This window comes from Coenobita brevimanus, chromosome 26, assembly GCF_032717465.1.
Source record: "Coenobita brevimanus isolate Jiangsu-jjx chromosome 26, ASM3271746v2, whole genome shotgun sequence".
NCBI classification, from domain to species: Eukaryota; Metazoa; Arthropoda; class Malacostraca; order Decapoda; family Coenobitidae; genus Coenobita; species Coenobita brevimanus.
In genome coordinates, this window is record NC_136979.1 from 44,486,839 (window position 1) to 44,509,069 (window position 22,231).

The following is a 22,231-nucleotide window of genomic DNA, read 5'->3' on the forward strand; positions in this document are numbered from 1 at the left end:
TGTGTTTAGCATTACTTTGGATATTCCTATGTGCATTTTGATGTCTATATATGGCAGAATAACAGGAAAACATTGTCAAAATAAGGAGGGGTACTGTACACAGAGTAGTCTATAGTTAAGGTGTTTTTGGTTTTCAGTGTTTTTTCTACATAGATTTATTGATGTTTAGCATTACTTTGGATATTCCTACGTGTGTTGTGATGTTTATATATGGAAGAATGACTGGAAAACACTGCCAGAAAATAAGAAGGGGTACTGTACATACAGAAGTGTATAGTCTATCTACCTATTGCCAGATGCCTCAATCCCGTTCGGGGTGGCCACAAACAAATCGCCTCCGCGTCGCCCTGTCCCCCGCCATTTCACTGCCCTGCTCCCAACTCACACCCCCCTCTCTCATATACCTCTCCACCCCATCCCTCCATCTCATCCTCGGCCTCCCCCTCCCTCTTCCCCCCTCCAACTCACTCACATACACTCCCTTGGTCAGTCTTTCACCCTCCATCCTCTCCACATGGCCAAACCACCTCAAGTGTATTCCTCATAACGCTTCCTATCACATCCACATCCACACCACAACACTCCTTTATATCCTCATTTGTCAGCCTGTCTCTCCACGTGACTCCACAGGCTCCTCTTAAATAACTCATTTCCACTGCCCTCACTCTTGACTTCTGTCCTTCCAGCAACGTCCAAGCTTCACTACCATACATTAGAATCGGTATCACAATACTGTCATGTAGACAGATAGATAGAGAGTAACTTTTTCACTTCCATGCTCACCTCCCTGCTTCTTATCACTGCTTTCAAGGAACCAGCAACCTTTCTTCCTTGCTGTACCCTTTCAAGCACTTCACCCTTCAAACCTCCATCCTTACTCATCACACTACCCAAGTACTAAAACGTACTCACATTATACAATTCCTCACCATCCAATCTCGCTGTACATTCACTAACTTCACCTCTCTCAAAGACCATCACTTTACTCTTCCCTACATTCACCTTTAGATTCCGTTTCTTACACACTCTCCCAAACTTATCCACCAAGCCTTGCAGCTCTCCTTTGTCTTCACTCAACAACACAGTATCATCTGCAAACAACAGTACAGGGAGTTTCCAAACACTACCCTCTCTCACCAGGGCCACTCCAACATCCACTACCCTACCTTGTACCTCTTTTATTACCCCACCCATGTACAGATTGAACAACCATGGAGACATGACACATCCCTTTTTCAACCCAACCTTCAAAGAGAAAAATTCACTCAGTTCACCATCCACATGCACTGCAGCCTTAGCACCATCATACATACTCTTCACAGCATTCAACAACTTCCCATCTACTCCATATATTCTTAATACTTTCCACAATCCCTGTCTATCCACCGTGTCATATGCTTTCTCCAAATCCATGACAGTCGCATACAACTTCTTTCCCTTCTCTAGAAACTTTTCCACTAAAGATCTAAGACTGAATATCTGATCTACACAACCTCTTCCCTTCCTAAAGCCTCCCTGTTATTCTCCAACAAATTCCTCTGTTCTTTCTCTAACTCTGTCAATAAGTATCCTACCATACACTTTTCCTATTATACAAAGAAGACAAACGCCCCTATGATTACCACACACTTATTTTTCTCCTTTTCCTTTGTACAAGGGAATAATTATACCTGACTTCCAATCCTCCGGGACTCTACCTTCCTCCCAGGCCAATCTACACATTTTCCACATCCATTCTACTACTATCTCTCCCCCATACTTCAGCATCTCACCACACACTCCATCAATTCCTGGGGCTTTCCCCAATTTAACTTTCTTCATTGCTTCCACAACTTCTATCCTACTGATTTCTTCCTGTCTTCTCACCTCCCTCCTTCTCCTAGCCATTCCCCAGCAACTTATACTTGCATTCCTTCCATCCTCTATGTTCAACAATTCCTTAAAGTGTTCTCTCCATCTGCTCACTTTTTCTCCCTTCTCCACTAGTAATCTACCATTTTTATCTTTCACTCCCGTTAACATCACTTCCACCCTGTCTTACTCGTTTCACCTCTTTCCAGAACAATTTCTTACAGTCCCTCCACATTACACTCAAGTTCCTTCCAAATTCCTCATCTGCTCTCCTCTTACTCTCTCTTACTAATCTTTTCAACTCTCTTTCTACATATAACTCTCTCTTCCGCCTCTCAACTTCTTCCATGCCTCTATTTCTCATCCATTCATTGTATGCTTTCTTCTTTTGTGCCACAGCCTGTCTCACCTCTTCATTCCATCACGCTGTTCCTTGCACACCCCTCCGTCTTCTCTTCATCCCACACACCACATCACATGCCGCACATATTTCTTCTGTAAATATCCTGCACACACCTTCCGCGTCCCCCATCTGCTCCAATTCATATTTGCCCAATCGTTCCTCCACTTCTCTCTTATACTCTGCCTTTATCTCATCCTCTTGTAACCTTTCCACTCTCCTTACAAATACTCCTTCTTCCCATCCTTCCCTTCTTCTATTTCTCCATTCTAACTGGACCTTGATTCTGGCCACCACCAAGTAGTGGTCAGAAAGTCCACTCCCCCATCCTCTATAAGCTCTTGCATCCTTTACACATTTTCGCATCCTTTCATACACATACACATAATCAATCATTGCCTTCCTTTCATTCAGGTCACCACCCACCCTTCTCATCACTCGCCATGTATACCTGTGGATCATTTTGTGCATGAAGAGGGTATTGGCTTTCACCAACCCCCTTCCAGCACAAATGTCCACTAACGCACTACCATTCTCATCTCTCTCAGCAGGCACACCCCACTCACCAATTATTCCATCCACCTTCACATTCCCTACTTTACCATTCATATCACCGATCAAAAACACTCTCTCATTCCTTCCAAGAAGTATATAGGTAGGGTGTTTTTTGGTTTTCAGTGTTTTTTCTGGATGGTTATCTTGGTGTTTGGCATTACTTTGGATATTTCTATGTGTGTTTTGATGTCTAAATATGCCTGAATGACCATAAAACACTGCCAAATTAAACACAGGTACTGTACAAATAGGTTAGGTATGGTATCGTATAGGCTAGAGGTTGGCTATAGTAAGGGAATAACGTTCATTATTCGGATGCTGCCACTACCCAGACATGCCTTTTGGCTCTATTATGTCCAGATGAAATGAGAGATTACTGTATTAATAAAATTCATTTCCAGTCATCGTTTGGAGAAAGAACCCTTAAGCAGGACAGGACTCTAACTGGGGCCTTTTAACATGATCTGGATATAAAAACTACCTGATGGCAAAAATGGTACCAGCCAATTTTTCATTACTCCTCAGGGGGTCTACAGGGTCTGAGACTATGATAACAGTACTGGCACCCAATGAAAACACAGACCTATGAGCTCATACCAGAAGGCCTCATAATTCTTTACAGTACCAGGTCACAGTGCCTTTCTTCATTGGTCACAAGGTATTTAAAAATAGAAGGAGTATATGGTATTTACCTTCAGATTATCCAGCTTGATCATTGTGCTCTTCTTGACTTCATTGACAACTCGCTGAGCCAGCAAGAGGTCATCATACTGGTTGTACACCCAGGACGGCCAGGGTGTCAGCCACGCATTACGACCCCTCACGCGCCAACTGTTTGCTGTACGCACACACGCTGGCCAGACACATACATGCTCTTATTTTATGGGGTATTGAAGATTTCCTAACAGCTTCTCTTCAGTAATTTATTTTTGCACATTTCACCTCATTTTCATGTGTGTAGGTTACTGATGCAAACTATGTACGTATTACAAATATAGAAGTAACATAAAAGAAGAGATGAAGGAGTAATAATATATCACTAAGAAAAAGAGGCACAGACGCCTGCTATGCCAATTGTAATATGATTCATTTTCTCCAATGACAGATGATATTTACTTTACTCTTCCCATCTTCAGATGATTTTATTTGAAAGGGAGCCAAAGATGCCAAATGAAATGACAACAGCAATCTTGGTACATTGTGATAACTCACCCAGGTGGCGTGCATGTGCTGTGTGTGTAGTGGCATCTTGGGGGTGGGGGAGGGTTAACTTATCCAAAGACTGAAGCCGCATCAGCTCAAATGGATTACCCATTCTGATTTCAGGTAAGATCTTTACTTTGGCCACAAGAAGTCTGAAAAATTTTCATCATTATCAATCTAAGCCAAATTACTGTGATTCTACGGGATGAGGAGATCTCAAAGCAAGATTCTGCTTTCTCTTCAAATACAAAAGCTAAGGCTGCATCCACACCAAACACTTGCTGGCATAGGCAGTTTGGTTCAGGAAGCTCTGCATCACTGTCATCCAAAGAAGTTCTCATCCACACCCATCTGTGTCCAGTGAAATCACTTTTATGGGTTACAGCAATGTATAACTCCCACGTGCAAGTATCTGGTGCGGATGTGGCCTAAAGGAGAAATAAAGCTCTAAGTAAAGTAAGTACAGTCACAAAAAGGGAACTAAATAAAGGACACTTATGAAGACAATTTACTGTATCGCATACTAACCCACTCGTCTCCCTGCTTGTGGACAGTATCCTAAACCTCTGCCTTCCCTTGGCCTTGATGGAGAGTGTTCCTGTTGAGTCATCCTCCTGATACTCATAGATCTCTGCTGTTGTCCCATACCTTGCCATCTCTGATGTTCCATCCTGAGACACTCTGTTCCAGTTAAAACAAGCTGAAGTAGCATTAAAATGATTAAATTTAAGGTAGTCCTCATGCATGTCAGGGATATGTACTAAAATATCAATACTTTTTCCATACGTCTGAAGCTGTAAATTATGGAAACTGACAAAATTTGAGACATCTGGGGCCACAAGGGCGACCACACCAAGAGTGAGATTTGAGATATTCCGCTTTAAATTTAATACTTCTGCACTACCCTATAATGTGTATGAAAAGTATGCATATATGGTATCATTTGTATGATCAAGGCAAATAATTCCCTGGGGGGAAAAAAAAAAAAAAAAAAAAAAAAAAAAAAAAGCTTGTTCATGCAAAGTTTCGAAATTCACTGCATATCAATCAAAAAATTTGCAACATGCAGAAAATATTGCGATATCACTATGCTCTTGCATACAAATGAATGGAACAAATGTACTGAACACACTGATACCAAAAAACTGGTCATAAGTAAATTTCCCCATTTTTGGCAAGTTTTAAAAATTTAGAACAAAGGAAAAACGCACCACATGACAACCTGTGCTTTTTTTTGGGGGGGTGGGGGAGTTATTAACCCAAGGCCTCCCACTGACGTATGGATACGTCACCATGTTTTGTCACGGTGACACCCGATGACATATCCATACGTTTTGCAATTGCGAGGTCCGTCATTTGCACATTTTTCAAGTTTCACGGGTGATTTTGGTAGTCATATGTGGGAGACCTTCCCCTACCCAATGCCAAGTGGAGATACTGCCTGGCCCCACCTAACCCCCTCTCCCCCCCAAACACCATTTTCTCGGCAACTCACATGTTTGTAGTAACCTGGCCAGTAATGACATGTCGCACCACGGTCTCTCCAATGACGAAATTCAAGGCAAAAGTGATTCCCGAGGTGGGGAACAAAGGAAGAAACAAGTCAGAGGAAGAAACAAGCAGAAGTGACGAAGGAGTAACGCCGTAAAGGAAGGTGCCATATGATGATGTGTTTGGTGGGTGAACAATGCTTATATCACCTATATTATTATGTGAAAACCAATATACTCTTGTACTACATATAAATTCATACCAAATAAATAGATATTTAGCTATTATGAGTGGTTTGGAATAGTTACCCCTCCCATAGAACACGTCTTCTCTGGAGCCTGGCCTGAATGAAAACATGGTACCAAGGTGAGGGTACTGTTACCTGTTTCAGCATTTCTAAACTCAACTAAGCACTTTCTCTCTGAATTTTTGATGTTTCTCATAAAAAGCAGAGGTTTTAGAAAAAAAAAAAAATTAGAAAATCTGCCGAGATTGGGGGGGGAGGTCATTATTGAAAAATTTGCCGAGATGCAGCGAGCTATTCATGATTAAAATCAATTACATAATGAACATATTTATATTAAAACCAAGGTTGTAAATAATTTCTCTGAGCTTTGGCAAATGTACCTTTGCGGTAGGTGGGAAGTTCACCATCCACTCACTCGATGTAGTGCTGCTCTTGGTTGTCTGCCCTTTTCTCTCCTCCTTCCTTCTTACCTTCCTTCCTCGTCTGTCTTTCTTTACTTCATTCTTTTCTCCTTCTGCCTACAGGCGTCTTTACACTCCCTCTTCTATCTTTCTTTCCTTCATTCTTTTCTCTTCCTTCTGCCTATAGGTGACTCTACCCTGACAAGCCAAATGGCCAGGTTTCCTGTACTCCAGGAAACCATTTACTATGCTGGGTGGTAACCATATAACCAAATTAGGGCACCTGATGGTTTAGTGGGTAATTACGATGCTCTAATTGGATTGAGCTGGTGAAGGTTTATATCCAAGAGATGGTTGGGATTTATTGCTCACGTAATGCCACTCAGGGATGAGTGAGGCTGATCACTCTCATCTTAAATGTTAGGACCATCTTGCCTAACCCCAGGCTCCTACGCTCCTCATGGGGCAACACAGGATTGGAAAAATATATATATATATATATCTCAGACCAAAAGCACTGTTATCTCAGCAAAGATTAACTTTATGACCAGAAAACCTTCAATGTTCATGCCAATGCAATAACATACTCAACCCTATCAGGTTCCTGGGCAGATTATGTCTGTGCTAGAGTCAGCCACTCTTGTGCTGACCAACTTCTTTGCGCCGCGATATTTTTCTTTGATTGCTCTTCTGTAAATACACTTTTCATGATAGAATGTTGGTTATGGTGCCGTTTTAAAGCTGAATAGCTGTTCTTTACCGTAGCATGTTCAAAAACAGATCCTTCCATCCATTATCCAATCCTACATTGCCCCATGAGGAGCATAGGAGCCCGGATCTAGGCAGTTGGTCCAGACGTTTAAGATGAGAGTGACCAACCTCACTCATCCCTCAGTGGCATTACGTTAGCAATAAACCCCAACCACCCCTTGCATTTAAACCTTCACCGGCTCAATCCGACTGAAGCACAATAACTACCCACTAAACCACCAGGCGTCAAAATTTGGTTATATGGTTACCACCCAGCATAGTAAATGGTTTCCTGGTGTACAGGAAACCATTTGGCTTGTCACTCAGTGTAGAGTCACCCACAGGCAGAAAGAAGAGGAAAGAATGAAGGAACGAGAGACAGAAGAGGGAGTGTAAAGTCACCCATAGGCAGAAAGATGAGGAAAGAATGAAGGAAAGAAAGACAGAACAAAGAAAATAAAAAGTCAAAATGATGAGCTGAAGTTAAGCAAAAACCAAAAAATTTATACCTTGTTGTAGAAAAATATTCATAAAAAAAAAAAATAAATAAATAAAGATATATAAATCTGGTTTAAACCAGGCAAAACTACAATAAATTACCGGTACTTTTACAATGATATACAGTAATCCCTGTAATATCCGGACGCCCATTTTCCGGACATCCCCAACAACCAGACATTTTCGTCCAGGGATCCAATATTCCCCAATTGGGCCAAAAACCGCAAAAAATTCTTTAAAAATCTGACGTTTTTCCCACCCGTAATTTGAAATTGCCGCGTGTCGCCGAACAGCTGTTACACGATGGTCCCTTCACCCCTTCCTTCCTCCCCCCTCCCCTGTCAGGGTTGCCATTTGGTATTTTTCATTACCGAAAGTGGGCCAATTTGGTAATGAAAAATTCGTTTGGTAATGAATCAGAATAATACAATACAAAATGGATTTTTCACATGTATGAGGATACACAGGATGGAGATGGTGGACTGTTTGCTCTCTCTTTAATTTGGTAGCCTATATAGCGTGATAATAATCAACATACTGTTAATTATAAGAAGAGTGATTACATGTATTTCCACTTGTGTATATAATTAGTGAAGAATAGATGCTAGCTTTACGAATTTGGCAATGAAAGTTAAAAATGGTAATGAAAATTGAGGAGTTTGGTAATGTGGCCGTTGCGATCTGGCAACTCTGTTACCCTGCCATCATCAACAGTCACAGCCTAACTCCGATCGAGAGCAGATGCTTATAGCAATGCAAGCCACAGGTGATCGTTTTTTGTGAATAAACAGTGAATAAACTGCAATACCTCACCACTAGAACACACGGGAATTTACAGTGTTGTGCAGTGTTACGAAATTAGAATTTAGAGTGCAAAGGATTAACTGTGGACTGCAAACTGGCAGTTCAAACCAGTCCTGGAGCCAGGGACTTGTTGTAAGTACCCAGAATTTTTAATATTGTATAAACTCACCCCTAAAACCTCATTTTATGGTTCGTTTGCATTTATTTAAGTCTTTTATGTCCCTTATTGGTGTGATTTGGGTCTTAAATATGTGCAATGCATGTCCAGAGGGAGTTGTATAGGTGTTTTCCTGAGTTAGGGTCCATAAGTAGTCCAGGAGGCTGGGGCCCAATATCCGGACAGGATCACTATCCGGACATGCCTTTGGCTCTATTACATCAGATATTGGAGGGATTACTGTATAATGGTTGTTTCTGCATTTTATTATGCAGTAAAGCAAATGAAAAAGATGCGCTATTTTTTGTTTTAATTATTCTTGGCTGCATATTTGCTTCACGATCTTTACTTTCTTGGTCAGTGTAAACACACTTTTCATTATACGATGCTGGTTGTGGTGTTATTTTGATGCCGAATAGCTGAACATTATAGCAGTATGTTCGAAAAAGGAAAACAAAGAAAATAAAAAGTCATAATGACAAGCTGAAGTTAGGTGAAAACCAAAAATTTTATACCCTGTTCTAGAAAAATATTCAGCCAAAAAAACTAATAAAGACAAATAAATCTGGTTTAAATCATGCAAAACCCACAGAGCATGCTCCTCATGGCGAAGCTTTGGACGTCAACGAGGATGGAGTTGACGAGTTTCGGCACAAGGTGAAGGGCTTGATCGACAGAGAGGGCCTAACTCTCGGTCAAGTCTACAACGCTGATGAAACTGGCTTATTCTATCGCTCTTTGCCTACGAACGCTGTAGCCGAGGAGAAGGAGAAGCGTGTACCTGGCCACAAGCTCTGCAAGCAACGGATATCTGCTTTGTTTTGTGTTGTGCCAATGCTAACGGCATGCACCGGCTCAAGCCCGTTATTGTTGGCCGTGCAAAGCAGCCTCGCTATCTTCGTGGGGTGATGGATGTCCTTCCTGTCGTCTGGTACCATTCTTTGAAGGCATGGTTCACAGCCCAGATCTTCAAAGACTGGTTCCACCGCCATTTTGTCAAGGAGGTCATCCATTACCAGACAGAGAAACTGGGAATCCCACGTGACCAGGTAAAGGCCGTCCTTCTCCTCGACAATGCACCTGCTCACCCGTGCGACAAGGAGTTGGTGGCTGAGAATGGGCGCATTAGGTGCATGTTTCTGCCACCTAATACTACTGCTCTCATCCAACCAATGGACCAAGGAGTGATCGTGGCAACAAAGAGGCTGTACCGACGGAAGTTCCTGGATGAGGTGATGGTTGTTCTCGAGGACGAGGACAAGTGCAGGGAGGGACAGGACACACGAGGCCAGCGGACTTTGGAAAACCTTCGCCGCTACAACATTAAGTCTGCCATCTACAACTGGGCCAGTGCATGGAAAGAAATCCCTGTCAAGACTCTAGAAAATGGTTGGTCTCGTCTGCTTCTCGGAACGGATGTGGAGCACGATTTCCCAGGTTTTGACATGGATGACTTCCATGCACGTCTACGTGTGCATGGGGACGATGTTGACGTGGACGAACTGCACGAGTGGTTGGATGATGACGAGGGCAATCCTGGGTATCAGACACTGTCTGATATTGAGATCGCAGCTTCAGTTGCAGGTGTCAGTACCCAGCTTGAAGATTCCGACAAGGACGGCGACGATGATGCAGACTCCTCTCAGCGTGACACTACTCCAGCCATCCCCAAGCTGAGCGCACTCCGGGAACACTTAGAGTTCGTTCTGGACTACCTGGAGCACCCGGACTATGACATGGAGATGGGGCCCTTGGGACTTGCGGAGGAAGTGTGCGCTTTCAGGCAGCACATCATTAATTGGCAAAATTGTTGTTCCTTGCGTCAATCAACCATTGACAGCTTTTTCAGGCCCGTGACCCCCGCTGTGCTCAGCCCTGGCTCCACTCCACTGCCTCCCCAAGACAGACCCTCATGCTCCAAGCCACAGTCCAGCACATAAGGCACGGTGGAGTCACCACTCGACGTGAGAGTGCGCCTCTCTTCAGAGTCGTCTGCAGTGGGTACGCCATCGCCACGACCCAGTGACGTACCCCTAAGTCACCTGCATGAGCTACTCTCAGACTCTGAAAGTGATTAGACGCCTAGAACTTCACTAGACCACACGGGAATTTACAGTGTTGTGCAGTGAAAAAAAAACAGTGCATAGTGTTAAGGAATTTGAGTTCTGAGTGAAAAGACAAAGATTTAACTGACTTTCAATGTAATGTAAATTAACTAGAGTGTGTTATGTTTAGAAAATGGTTTTATGAGTGCAAAGACTTTAAGTGCAGAGTGCAACACTTATTTCATTAAGGTACAATGGAGCGCAAGTAAGACAAGAGTGCGCAGTGTTAAGAGAATGGAACTCCGAGTGCAAATGACTAAGTTCAGTGCAAGACTTCATGAACAGTCTACTGCAATTGCTTCAGGAACTCCTTCTTACTGTCAGAGTCAGAGAGGAGGCAGGTTATTCATTGAGATGGCCCAGAATGTTTCATATTGTACTGCATTTTCCATACTTACCTCTAACACCTCAAATCACTCTTTTATGTCCCTTATTGGTGTGAACAGTGTCTTAGGTGCTATGCATGTGCAGTAGGGAGGTGTTTTTCTGAGTTAGGCTAGGTTAAGGTCCATAACTACCAGTCCAGGAGCCAGGGACTTGTTTTAAGTACCCAGAATGTTTAATATTGTATAAACTCACATCTAAAACCTCATTTTATGGTTCTTTTGCATTTATTTCAGTCTTTTATGTCCCTTATTAGTGTGATTTGGGTCTTAAATAGGTGCAAATCATGTCCAGAGGGAGTTGTATAGATGTCTTCCAAAGTTAGGCTGGGTTAGGGTCCATAAGTACAAGTCCAGGAGGCTGGGGCCCAATGTCCAGACAGGACCACTATCCGGACATGCCTTTGGCCCTATTACATCGGATAATGGAGGGATTACTGTATACACAGAGTGCTGGTACGAGACTTGTCCTACGTCGCTTCCTTCTCCCTCCCTCCTCCACCTCCTCCCTTTCTCCATTCCCTACCTCCCCTTCCATCTACTCATCCATGTCAATATCCCCCTCTCTAGGATCATCATTATCCTCTGAACCATTCCCACCATCAGAAATAGAAGATGAATGTGCAAGGGGAAATGATCGGCACACAGTGGAGGACTCACATGATCCACCCTCTTTGTCCGATGCATAAATATCGACATTCATCATGACGAGGTCCCTTTCCTCTGAGGAAGAGTCACTTTCTTCATTCACAACTAATGATAATGTCGTTCTTAGTTCTCTCCCTACTGCACTATCACTAAGACCTTTTTCTTTTCTGGCCTTTGGACTTCAAGGGTGTTGAAGTCGTCGGCTGCAGGAGCTCATCCGAGGATCCAGATACAGGAAAAACTTTTTGCGCGGGTCTATCCATTACGGAGGTCCGTAGGTACCTGAAGCGTGACTCAGATGTGTGCAGGAGTGTTGCCGTGAGTGTGGTGGAAATAATCTGCAAAATATTCAAACAATGCTGCGAAACACTACATCATGTATACATGCCACCCGGACGTCCCCAAACCATCATGTATATGACACCCAGACGTCATGGGTTAAAATGACAAATAAATTTATCACTGGAATCTCTGAGGTTGGATTTGAAATGATGCCAAAAAGCATCATCAGGAATCTCTAAAGGGTTAATAAATAATACAACAGTCGTTTCAATTAATTACATCTACCTTAAAATAATGCAGAGTAGGGCATCAATGCATGCGTGAAGTGGAGCAGTGATTAATACTTGTGTCGGACTTTGGGGGGCTCAAAACCGATATTAAATTCATTATTAACCATGTGCTCATGCTTGTCCCTAGACACCTTCTCTTCTGATTTCCCTCTACTGGCACGAAAGTCTAGGTAGAGGGTGTTCAAGGCACGAATGTTTAGTCCTGTTGGCAACAGCAACAACTTTTTTCCACTCATCACAGTGCCTCTGACATTTCTTATGCCCTTCTCCCTCACTCTCACTACCATTAGATGACATGTTGATGTAGTTTTTGGTGCAAAATGTGGGTAAAATAAACAGGGTCTTGAGGTTCCGCACTTAGATCATGGGGTTGGCGGGAAGACTGGTGTGAGTGTTAAAAAATGTGTAGCAGGATGCCTCTGATTGGCCGAGCCAGCTGATGTAAACATACACAAATGAATGCCACTGCACTATTGGCCCGCCCACTTGCCCTAGTGGACCCGAGTGATGGAGTTGGCACGCTGCTTTTCCAGTCAAAATCATGCAATTTTGAACCTTATTTTGAGGGGTTGTAAAGTCCAATTCTGCTTGGCATTTCAAAACACATGGTGCGTATGGATCTCAACAACTTGAACTGAGAAAAATCCTGTTTTCTGTTTTCTGGTGCGGTAGCCCTTATGGCCACAGATGCCTCAAATCAGCTTTATAGGTAGTCATGAGACCTTGATGGATAATTTTTGAGACTTACTGTAGTAGATTTAGCAGCAAAAATGGGCAAAACAGGTAACTTATAACACAACTGCGCTACATAACACTATACAATGTAAAATAATGAGAGGGGCAAGGACAGAAAGTAGGAGATGAAGTGAGAGGGAGGAGGGGGGGGGAAGAAGAATGAAGGAAATGGGGAGGGTAGTAAAGGAGAATGGAAGAAATGGGGGTAAAGGAGAATGAAGGTGGGGGTGGGGAGAAGAGAATGAAGATGGTGGCGGAATGAAAGGGAGAAGAGCTCATACTTAGAATGGACAATGCCAAAGGTGCGATCCCTAGCGATGACTGAGCGCAGCATTGAGACATGTAGTGGGTGAAATATGGTGAGAGGCAGTGTCTGAGACGGCACCAGCACCAGGTTTATCAGTGATGCATACTGCAGCAGTGGCAGGCTTACATAGTCATTTTCTTCCTGTACAGTTCTCCCTCGCAACTCCTCTGTCTCTCCCAAATACTGAAATGGTTGCATGAGTCAGCTAAGCCTTATTAATGATATAATACATTACAGTACTTTACTAAAACCACAAAATTCTGTACCTCACTTTAATCCATTTTAGCCATAGTATAATCACAACTCATAGGATCAGTCAACTTTATATAATCCTTTCAATATGATAATATATCTTCTATTTTAATCTTTTTACCTCCTGAAGACTATTACACTTTGGTGGATCATCTCTAGTGTCACAATTTAAAAAGTCTCCAGTAACCCCTTAAAAGCTGAATAAAATCACCTGACAGTTGTAGGAGGAAATTACAAAAAATATAAGAAAATATCAGTCTGAACTGGTTAAAATTATTATACCATACTGAACAAAACAATGCACTGAACTGAAAGAGGTTAATCAAAATATTCTTGCATACTGCAGTTATGGCACTACTCACGACATGTCTGGTGGGCAGGGTGGTGTCATATTGTTCAGTGGCCGCCTCTCCACCACTCTCGCTCCCCTCAGCACCTTCCGGCTCTTCCCCACTCTCATACTCTCCCCAGCTCTCATGTTCTACATGGAAGCACCAACATATTAAGACCTTGTATATTTATTTATTTATCATTCTGCAGTCCCTTTCAATTCTGTGATATATGCTGTAAGTAAATTTTGCTATCTATCTACTATATCTATCTATAGCGAGATGTCTAAATCCCATAAAGAGCTATCTCCGCATATTGTAATTATGGTATGTTCTGAAGAGACCATTTATACTGATAAGGTACAAAATGTCTCCATTAGCCTCAACACACCCTGATGTTTCTCCCTAAGGTTAGGTTGAATTCAATCATGTCAAGGTAGAAATACTCTAATAAAATATATGATCATCATCCAACTGAAGGGGTCAAGTTCAATGGCTGACCAGAAATCCCATCCCCTCCATTTCTTTTTACTCAGGAGGAAACAAAGCATTTGTAGTAGACAAGTCATACAGGACAACCCCAAACTGTTATATATACATACATATATATATATATATATATATACAGTAATCCCTCTAATATCCGAACGCCCAATATCCGAACATCCCCACTAACCGGACATAATCCTCCTGGGATCCAATATTCCCAAAATGGGCCAAAAACTGCAAAAAATTCGAAAAAAATCTGACTTTTTTCCCTCCCATAATTTGAAATTCCCGCCTGGCGCCAAACAGCTGTTACACCATGGTCCCTTCACCCCTTCCTTCCTCCCCCTCCCCTGTCAGGTTGCCATTTGGTATTTTTCATTACCAAGTGTGGGCCAATTTGGTAATGAAAAATTCGTTTGGTAATGCATTAGAATAATGCATTACCAAATGGATTTTTCACATGTATGAGGATACACAGGATGGAGATGGTGGATTGTTTGCTCTCTCTGATTAATCTGCTACCCTACATAGTGTGAAAATAATCAACATGGTGTTAGTTATAAGGAGAGTGATTACATGTATTTCCACTTGTATATATAATTAGTGAAGAATATATGCTAGCTTTACGAATTTGGTAATGAAAAGTTATATTTGACAATGAAAGTTGAGGAGATTGGTAATGTGGCTGTTGCGATCTGGCAACTCTGTTACCCCACCAACATCAACAGTCACAGCTTAACTTCGATGGAGAGCAGATACTCATAACAGTGCAAGCCACAGGTGCTTGTTTTTTGTGAATAAACAGTGAATAAACTGCAATACCTTGCCACTAGAACACACAGGAATTTACAGTGTTGTGCAGTGTTAAGAAATTAGAATTTAGAGTGCAGAGGATTAACTGTGGACTGCAAACTGGCGGTTCAAACCAGTCCAAGACCAAGGGACTTGTAAGTACCCAGAATGTTTAATATTGTATAAACTCACCTCTAAAACCTCATTTTATGGTTCTTTTGCATTTATTTCAGTCTTTTATGTCCCTTATTGGTGTGATTTGGGTCTTAAATAGGTGCTATGCATGTCCAGAGGGAGTTGTATAGGTGTTTTTCAGAGTTAGGGTCCATAAGTACTAGTCCATAAGCTGGGGCCCAATATCCGGACAGGACCACTATCCGGACCTGCCTATGGCTCTATTGATCCGGATATTGGAGGGGTTACTGTATATAGTAAAAGTCCCATTATTCGGCATCTATGGGACTGGGATAATGCCGAGATATTGGATTTGCCGAATAATCAAAAATCTATCCACTCAGTACCTTAAATATATTGGTGAACACTGTCATCACCACTTATGGTATTACAACTATGTTTGGAGAGAGCACTGTATACTGTACAATACTGCAATCAGTACAGTACTATACCTGAATCTGAAATATATACAGTAATCCCTCCAATATCCGACTTAATAGAGCCATAGGCAGGTCCGGATAGTGGTCCTGTCCGGATATTGGGCCGCAGCTTGTGGACTTGTACTTATGGACCATAACTCAGAGAAACACCTATACAACTCCCTCTGAACATGCATAGTACCTATTTAAGACCCAAATCACACCAATAAGGCACATAAAAGACTGAAATAAATGCAAACGAACCATAAAATGAGGGTTTTGAGGTAGGTTCATACAATATTCAACATTCTGGGTACTTACAAGTGCCTGGCTCCTGGACTGGTACTGTACTTATGGACCCTAACCTAGCCTAACTCAGAAAAACACCTTCCTACTGCACATGCATAGCTCCTAACACCCTATTCACACCAATAAAGGACATTAAAGAGAGAAATGAGGTGTTTGAGGTAAGTATAGTATGGAAAAAAGTACAGTATGAAACATTCTGCCTACCTACAGCAAGTCCATGGCCATCTCGATGAATAACCGCCTCCTCTCGGACTCTGACAGTAAGAAGGATTTCCTGAAGCACTTGCAGTGCACTGCTCATGAAGTCTTGCCCTGAACTTACCAATCGCACTCCGAGGTCCATTCTCTTCACAGTGCACACTCTTGTCTAACTTATGCTCCATCGTAACTTACTAAGTGTTGCACTCTGCACTTTAACTTTTCCCACTCTTCTAACCATTTTCTAAAGCAAAAACAAACAAGTCTATTTACGTTAAATGTTGTTTCAAAATTGTATTCTCACTCACAACTGTAAATCCTTAACACAACACACTGTTTTTTTCACTGCACAACACTGTAAATTCCCGTGTGGTCTAGTGGAGAAGTTCTTGCTGTTTAATCACTGTCAGAGTCCGAGAGTATCACTGCCAGGTGACCAAGGGATGCGTCGCTGGGTCGTGGTGATGGCGTACCCACTGCAGACGACTCTGAAGACAGACGCAAACTCACGTCGAGCGGTGACTCCACCGTGGCTGATGTGCTGGGCTGTGGCTCGGAGCATGAGGGCTTGTCTTGGGGAGGCAACGAAGTGGAGCCAGGGCTGGGAACAGCGGGGGTCACGGGCCTGAAAAAACTGTCAATGGTTGATTGACGCAAGGACCGACAATTCTGACGATTGATGATGTGCTGCCTGAAAGCACGCACTTCCTCCACAAATCCCAAGGGCCCCATCTCCCTGTCGCAGTCCGGGTGTTCCAGGTGTTCCAGGTAGTCGAGAACGAACTCTAGGTGTTCCCGGAGTGCGCTCAGCTTGGGGATGGCTGGAGTAGTGTCCTGCTGAGAGGAGTCCGCATCATTGTTGCCGTCCTCGTCGGAATCTTCAAGCTGGGTACTGACACCTGCAACTGAAGATGCGATCTTGATATCAGACAATGTCTGATACCCAGGATTGCCCTCGTCGTCATCCAACAACTCACGCACATCGTCCACATCAACATCGTCGCCATGCGTACGTAGCCGTGCATGGAAGTCATCCATGTCAAAACCTAGAAAATCGTACTCCACATCTGTTCCAAGAAGCAGACGAGACCAACCATTTTCTAGAGTCTTGACAGGGACTTCCTTCCATGCACTGGCCCAGTTGTAGATGGCAGACTTGATGTTGTAGCAGCGAAGGTTTTCCAAAGTCCACTGGCCTCGCGTGTCCCGTTCCTCCCTGCGCTCATCCTCGTCCTCGAGAACAACCATGACCTCGTCCAGGAACTTCCGGCAGTATCGGCGCTTTGTTGCCACGATCACTCCTTGGTCCATTGGTTGGATGAGAGCAGTCGTATTAGGTGGCAGAAACATGCACCTAATGCGCCCATTCTCAGCCACCAAGTCCTTGTCGCATGGGTGGGCAGGTGCATTGTCGAGGAGAAGGAGGGCCTTTACCTGGTCGCGTGGGATTCCCAGTGTCTTCATCTGGTAATTGATGACCTCCTTGACGAAGTGGTGGTGGAACCAGTCTTTGAAGATCTGGGCTGTAAACCATGCCTTCAAAGAATGGTACCAGATGACAGGAAGGACATCCATCACCCCACGAAGACACCGGGGCTGCTTTGCACGGCTAACAATAACGGGCTTAAGCCGGTGCATGCCGTTAATATTGGCACAACACAAAGCAGATATCCATTGCTTGGAGAGCTTGCGGCCAGGTACACGCTTCTCTGTCTCCTCGGCTAGAGTGTTCGTTGGCAAAGAGCGATAGAATAAACCAGTTTCGTCAGCATTGTAGACTTGACTGAGAGTCAGGCCCTCCCTGTCGATCAAGCCCTTCACCTTGTGCCGAAACTCGTCAACTCCATCCTCGTTAGCGTCCAAAGCATCGCCATGAGCTTTACGGTTGGTAAGGCCATTCCGTAACTTGAATGTGAAGAGCCAACCCTCGGATGCCTGAAGTCTAGGGCGTCGTGAAGCCTGGCGAACTTCTCAGCAGCAGCCTTCAGCTCCGTTCCACGTACCATCACACCACCAGCACGTTGCTGTCGATACCAAATCAACATGGAGTGGTCGATTTCAGCAAACTTGGGAGTAAACATCACCTTCCTCTCCACGTTGCGTTTGCTTCTCGACGAGAAGTCAGCCGTGTACTGCATGAGTTTGTCTCGGGATCTCTTGATATCGAACAAAGTAGATCGGGCTAGGTTGAACTCGCGGAGGATGCAGGAAGAAGACCACTCCGCATCTACTTTCTCCAATATCTCCCGTTTCTTCTCCAGAGTCAACACCACTCTCTTCCTCTTCTCAGGCGGCGGGGCCATCATCACACACACTAATAGGAGGCCCAAGAGCAGCAGGAGTGCCTGCAGCAGGTAAGGAACCACCACAAAAGCGAGCACATGGGCAGCCATGACGATGAGCGTGCGCTCGCGACGATAGACAGGCGGAAAGTGGGGATGATGAAGCGGAGCTCTATCGGACGTCGGAGGAATGATGCGCCACAACAAAGCTGTCCCATGCCGCGCGCCCCAAGTTCAAATTACGGGCGGGAATTCCCCCCCCCCGGACCATTTTGGGAATATTGGATCCTGGGACGATCATGTCTGGTTAGTGGGGATGTTCGGATATTGAGCGTTCGGATATTAGAGGGATTACTGTATATAAATTAGTGAACAATATACAAATGTAATGACACATTAAGCCTACATGTCAGATAACACTTCCTGGATGGCCAAAATGATACGGAATATTACCTACCAGCTCAGTACATCACTTGTACTGGTGAACTCATCACTACTTATATTATTATAAATATGTTTGGTGTGAGTACTGTATGCAATACTTTTTCCAAACACAAAATAAAATAGTCGGAAAATTGCATAAAATAAAGTGAAGGAATACGAATTGGTAAGGTCTTTCTGATGAAAGTTAAACGTACATTTAGCACTCATTCTTTTGTTCGTTTTTTTGTTTACATGTGAAAGGGAGAGTATTGATGCAAACAGTAACATATTCCATTAAACCCTTAATAACCTCCGGCATTGAACAACCCTTTACAGTATCGATGTCAGTGATGTCGAGTTAGTACGCTATGAAAAAACTGTGAACAATTATGGGAATGGGACGAAGGTCACTGGTATGTTTACATGACTCTGCGCTACGTTTCCAAGCAATCAGGGGGTCGGTTAATCTCAGATGTTTTTGCCCATTTGGTAAATGCACCGTAACTTTGTAATTTCTCCTGTGAATCATAGCGAATCATAGCATGGGCTTAGGAAGCTAAATAACACACTGTTAGGTGCGCCAGACGATTATCTTCACATCTTTAAGAAAATGGAAGAAATTTAATCCCTCTCTGAGTATGCTGAGTAAGTTTCTTCCATTCTTCTGAAATCAATTTATTTTTCTTAAAGATGTGAATATAATCATCTGGCTCGCCTAGCAATGTGTTATTTAGCTTCCTAAACCGATGCTATGATTCACTAGGAGTCACGGAAAAATGGATAAAGTTACAGTGCATTTGCCAAATGGGCGAAAACATCTGAGATTAACCGACCGCCTGACTCCTTGGGATCATAGCGTAGAGTCGTGTAAACATACCAGTGACCTTCGTTCCCTCCCCATAATTGTTCAGTTTTCTTTATAGCTCATACTATCTTGGCATCACTGACATCGGTACTGTAAAGGGTTGTTCAGTGCCGGAGGTTATTAAAGGGTTAATGGGATATATTAATGTTTGCATCAATACCCTCTCTTTCACATTAAACAAAAAAAACGAACAAAAGAATGAGCTTTAAATGTACGTTTAACTTTCATCAGAGACCTCAGAAATTCATATTCCTCCAGTTTATTTTTAAGTATTTTTCTGACTTTACGTTAGGTTAAGTTTGGTTAAATTATTAGGTACAGTTAAACTCGGTTAGGTTAGGTTTAGTTAAACAGGACAGTCCCTTCCACTATTATGCTGAGGAAAAAAAATACTAGAGTTGTCACAGCCATACAACTAAAAACAACAGGGAAACTGATATAACAAGCAACATTTATTTATGGGTAATGCATTACAGTATCAGTGGTTCATGGGCTACGCAATTACCAGTAAATGTCATTTTCAGGAAGGCCTCAAGAATGAAAGAATTTCAAGAATTAGCGAGGGGGCTTGGAACGTAACCCTCGCTAATTTGGTGGGGGTGGTTACTGTACTGTATGATACTATGCAATACTGTAATCAATACAGTACTATACAGGTAAGCCTTTAATTCACGCGAGGGTTACGTTCCCAGACCCTTCGTGTATGTGGTAAATTCGCGTATATGTTCTGCCCTCGTGTGCACATAATTACGCATGTCTACTACGTATATTACATCTGAATAATACAGTTTATGCACTACATACACCTTATAAACTAGCATAAAGTATGAAAAACAACAAAAATGTAAGAAATTTAACACTGAAACCTGACAAGCACAGGCATAGATGGAGACACTTCAGCAGTCTGGTGCAATAGCCCTCACTGCCTCCCATTTGCTACATTCTGCCTTCTTTATTGTCCAAACAGTTGACTCATTCACCCCAAACATACAGTTCCAAGCCAGTTCACAGGCGTAGGTGGAGACATTTCAGCACAGTCTGGTGCACTACCCCTCAATGCCTCCTGTATGCTACGTTCTGCCTTCTTTATTGTAAGAACAGTTGACTCACCCCAAACACACGGTTCCAAGACAATTCACCACAAAGTCAATTCACCATCAAAACATGGACGATTTCCTGTCATTCTATAAATATACTTATTATTGATTAATTAATACTTTAATAACTAATTTTCTGGGGGATTTTATAACCCATATAAGTAAAAAACTAGTGTACTGTACTTGCTAAATAAACTGGTATGTAAATAAATGACGGGGAAACGTCCTGATGGAGAATTGTCCCGACATTCCTCCCTTAAGTTTGTCCAACACTTTAACTTTCTCTGTCAGCAACATCACTTTACTAGTCCGTTTTGGTGTGTTACCACATGCATCACTAGCACTATGCTTAGGCCCCATGTTGGCAGACAAGGCAAGCAATCACTGGAAGGCAGAAAAATAAGCTACAAAATAACAATTCGCGAGTCACGCATGGTTCGACCGTCAGATTCAAACTGACCGTGTGGTGTGTGGTAGACCGACCTCCCACACACACACACACACACACACACACACACATATATATGCACCCGAGCAGCAGGAATGCATTTTTATATATTATTTATTTCTCTTGTATATTAAAATTATTTATTTGAATACTATAATTTTATGTTTTCATTATTGTACGAAAAATTCATAGATAACAGAAATCGCGTGAAAAAAGTTCGCATGAATTAAGGGCTTACCTGTACCTGAATCTGAAAAAATATAGAAATTAGTGAACATACAGAAGCGTAATGAAACATTAGGCCTACAAGTCACAGATAACACTTCCTGGACTGCCGAGATGATTCCGGACATCTGCCAAACAATCAATGATTTTCGTAAATGGGACTATTTCTCAAAACTGCCGAAATATCGGATCTACCGAATAATCAGCTGCCGAATAATAGAACTTTTATTGTATATATATATATATATATATATATATATATATATATATATATATGTACATATATATATATATATATACATATCTATCTATATATATATATATATATATATATATATATATATATATATATATGTATATATATATATATATATATATATATATATATATATATATATATATATATATGTATATGTACATATATATATATATATATATACATATCTATCTATCTATATATCTATATATATATATATATATATATGTTTATACATATATATATATATATATATATATATATACTGTATATATGTTTATACATATATATATATATATATATATATATATATATATAAATATTAGCACGGGCCGAACAGGGTGGTACTCCTGAGGGGAATCGGTATGCTGGTGATAGGGAGAGCTGGAGCTCCTGTTTCACTAGCCATCTAACCATCCCCCTTTGCTGACTTTTTCAGTGTGACAATAACATGGAGAGTAGACCAGCATACTCTCCCAAACATTTCCTCTAACTATCCTATGCATTACACCACATGCACTTTACATTTCACACAACATATCCCACTGCATTACAGTGGCTGGCGG

The 22,231-nt window shown here is 42.3% G+C and overlaps 2 protein-coding genes across 3 annotated transcripts in view; one reads left to right on the plus strand and one right to left on the minus strand.

The window, feature by feature from the left end:
- TTLL15 (tubulin tyrosine ligase-like 15) overlaps positions 1 to 22,231 on the plus strand; it is a 180,488-nt gene that overhangs the window by 109,996 nt on the left and 48,261 nt on the right. The window lies entirely within an intron of this gene.
- The window catches only part of ohgt (E3 ubiquitin ligase component cereblon), a 79,079-nt gene that overhangs the window by 45,943 nt on the left and 10,905 nt on the right, over positions 1 to 22,231 (minus strand). For both annotated transcript variants that reach the window (XM_080268193.1, XM_080268192.1), the window contains exons 2-6: positions 13,722 to 13,840; positions 13,082 to 13,290; positions 4,538 to 4,690; positions 4,019 to 4,161; positions 3,499 to 3,659 (exon numbers count right to left, since the gene is read on the minus strand). In XM_080268193.1, the coding sequence (XP_080124319.1) occupies positions 3,499 to 3,659; positions 4,019 to 4,161; positions 4,538 to 4,690; positions 13,082 to 13,290; positions 13,722 to 13,840 (785 nt within the window). The remainder of the gene's footprint in view (positions 1 to 3,498; positions 3,660 to 4,018; positions 4,162 to 4,537; positions 4,691 to 13,081; positions 13,291 to 13,721; positions 13,841 to 22,231) is intronic.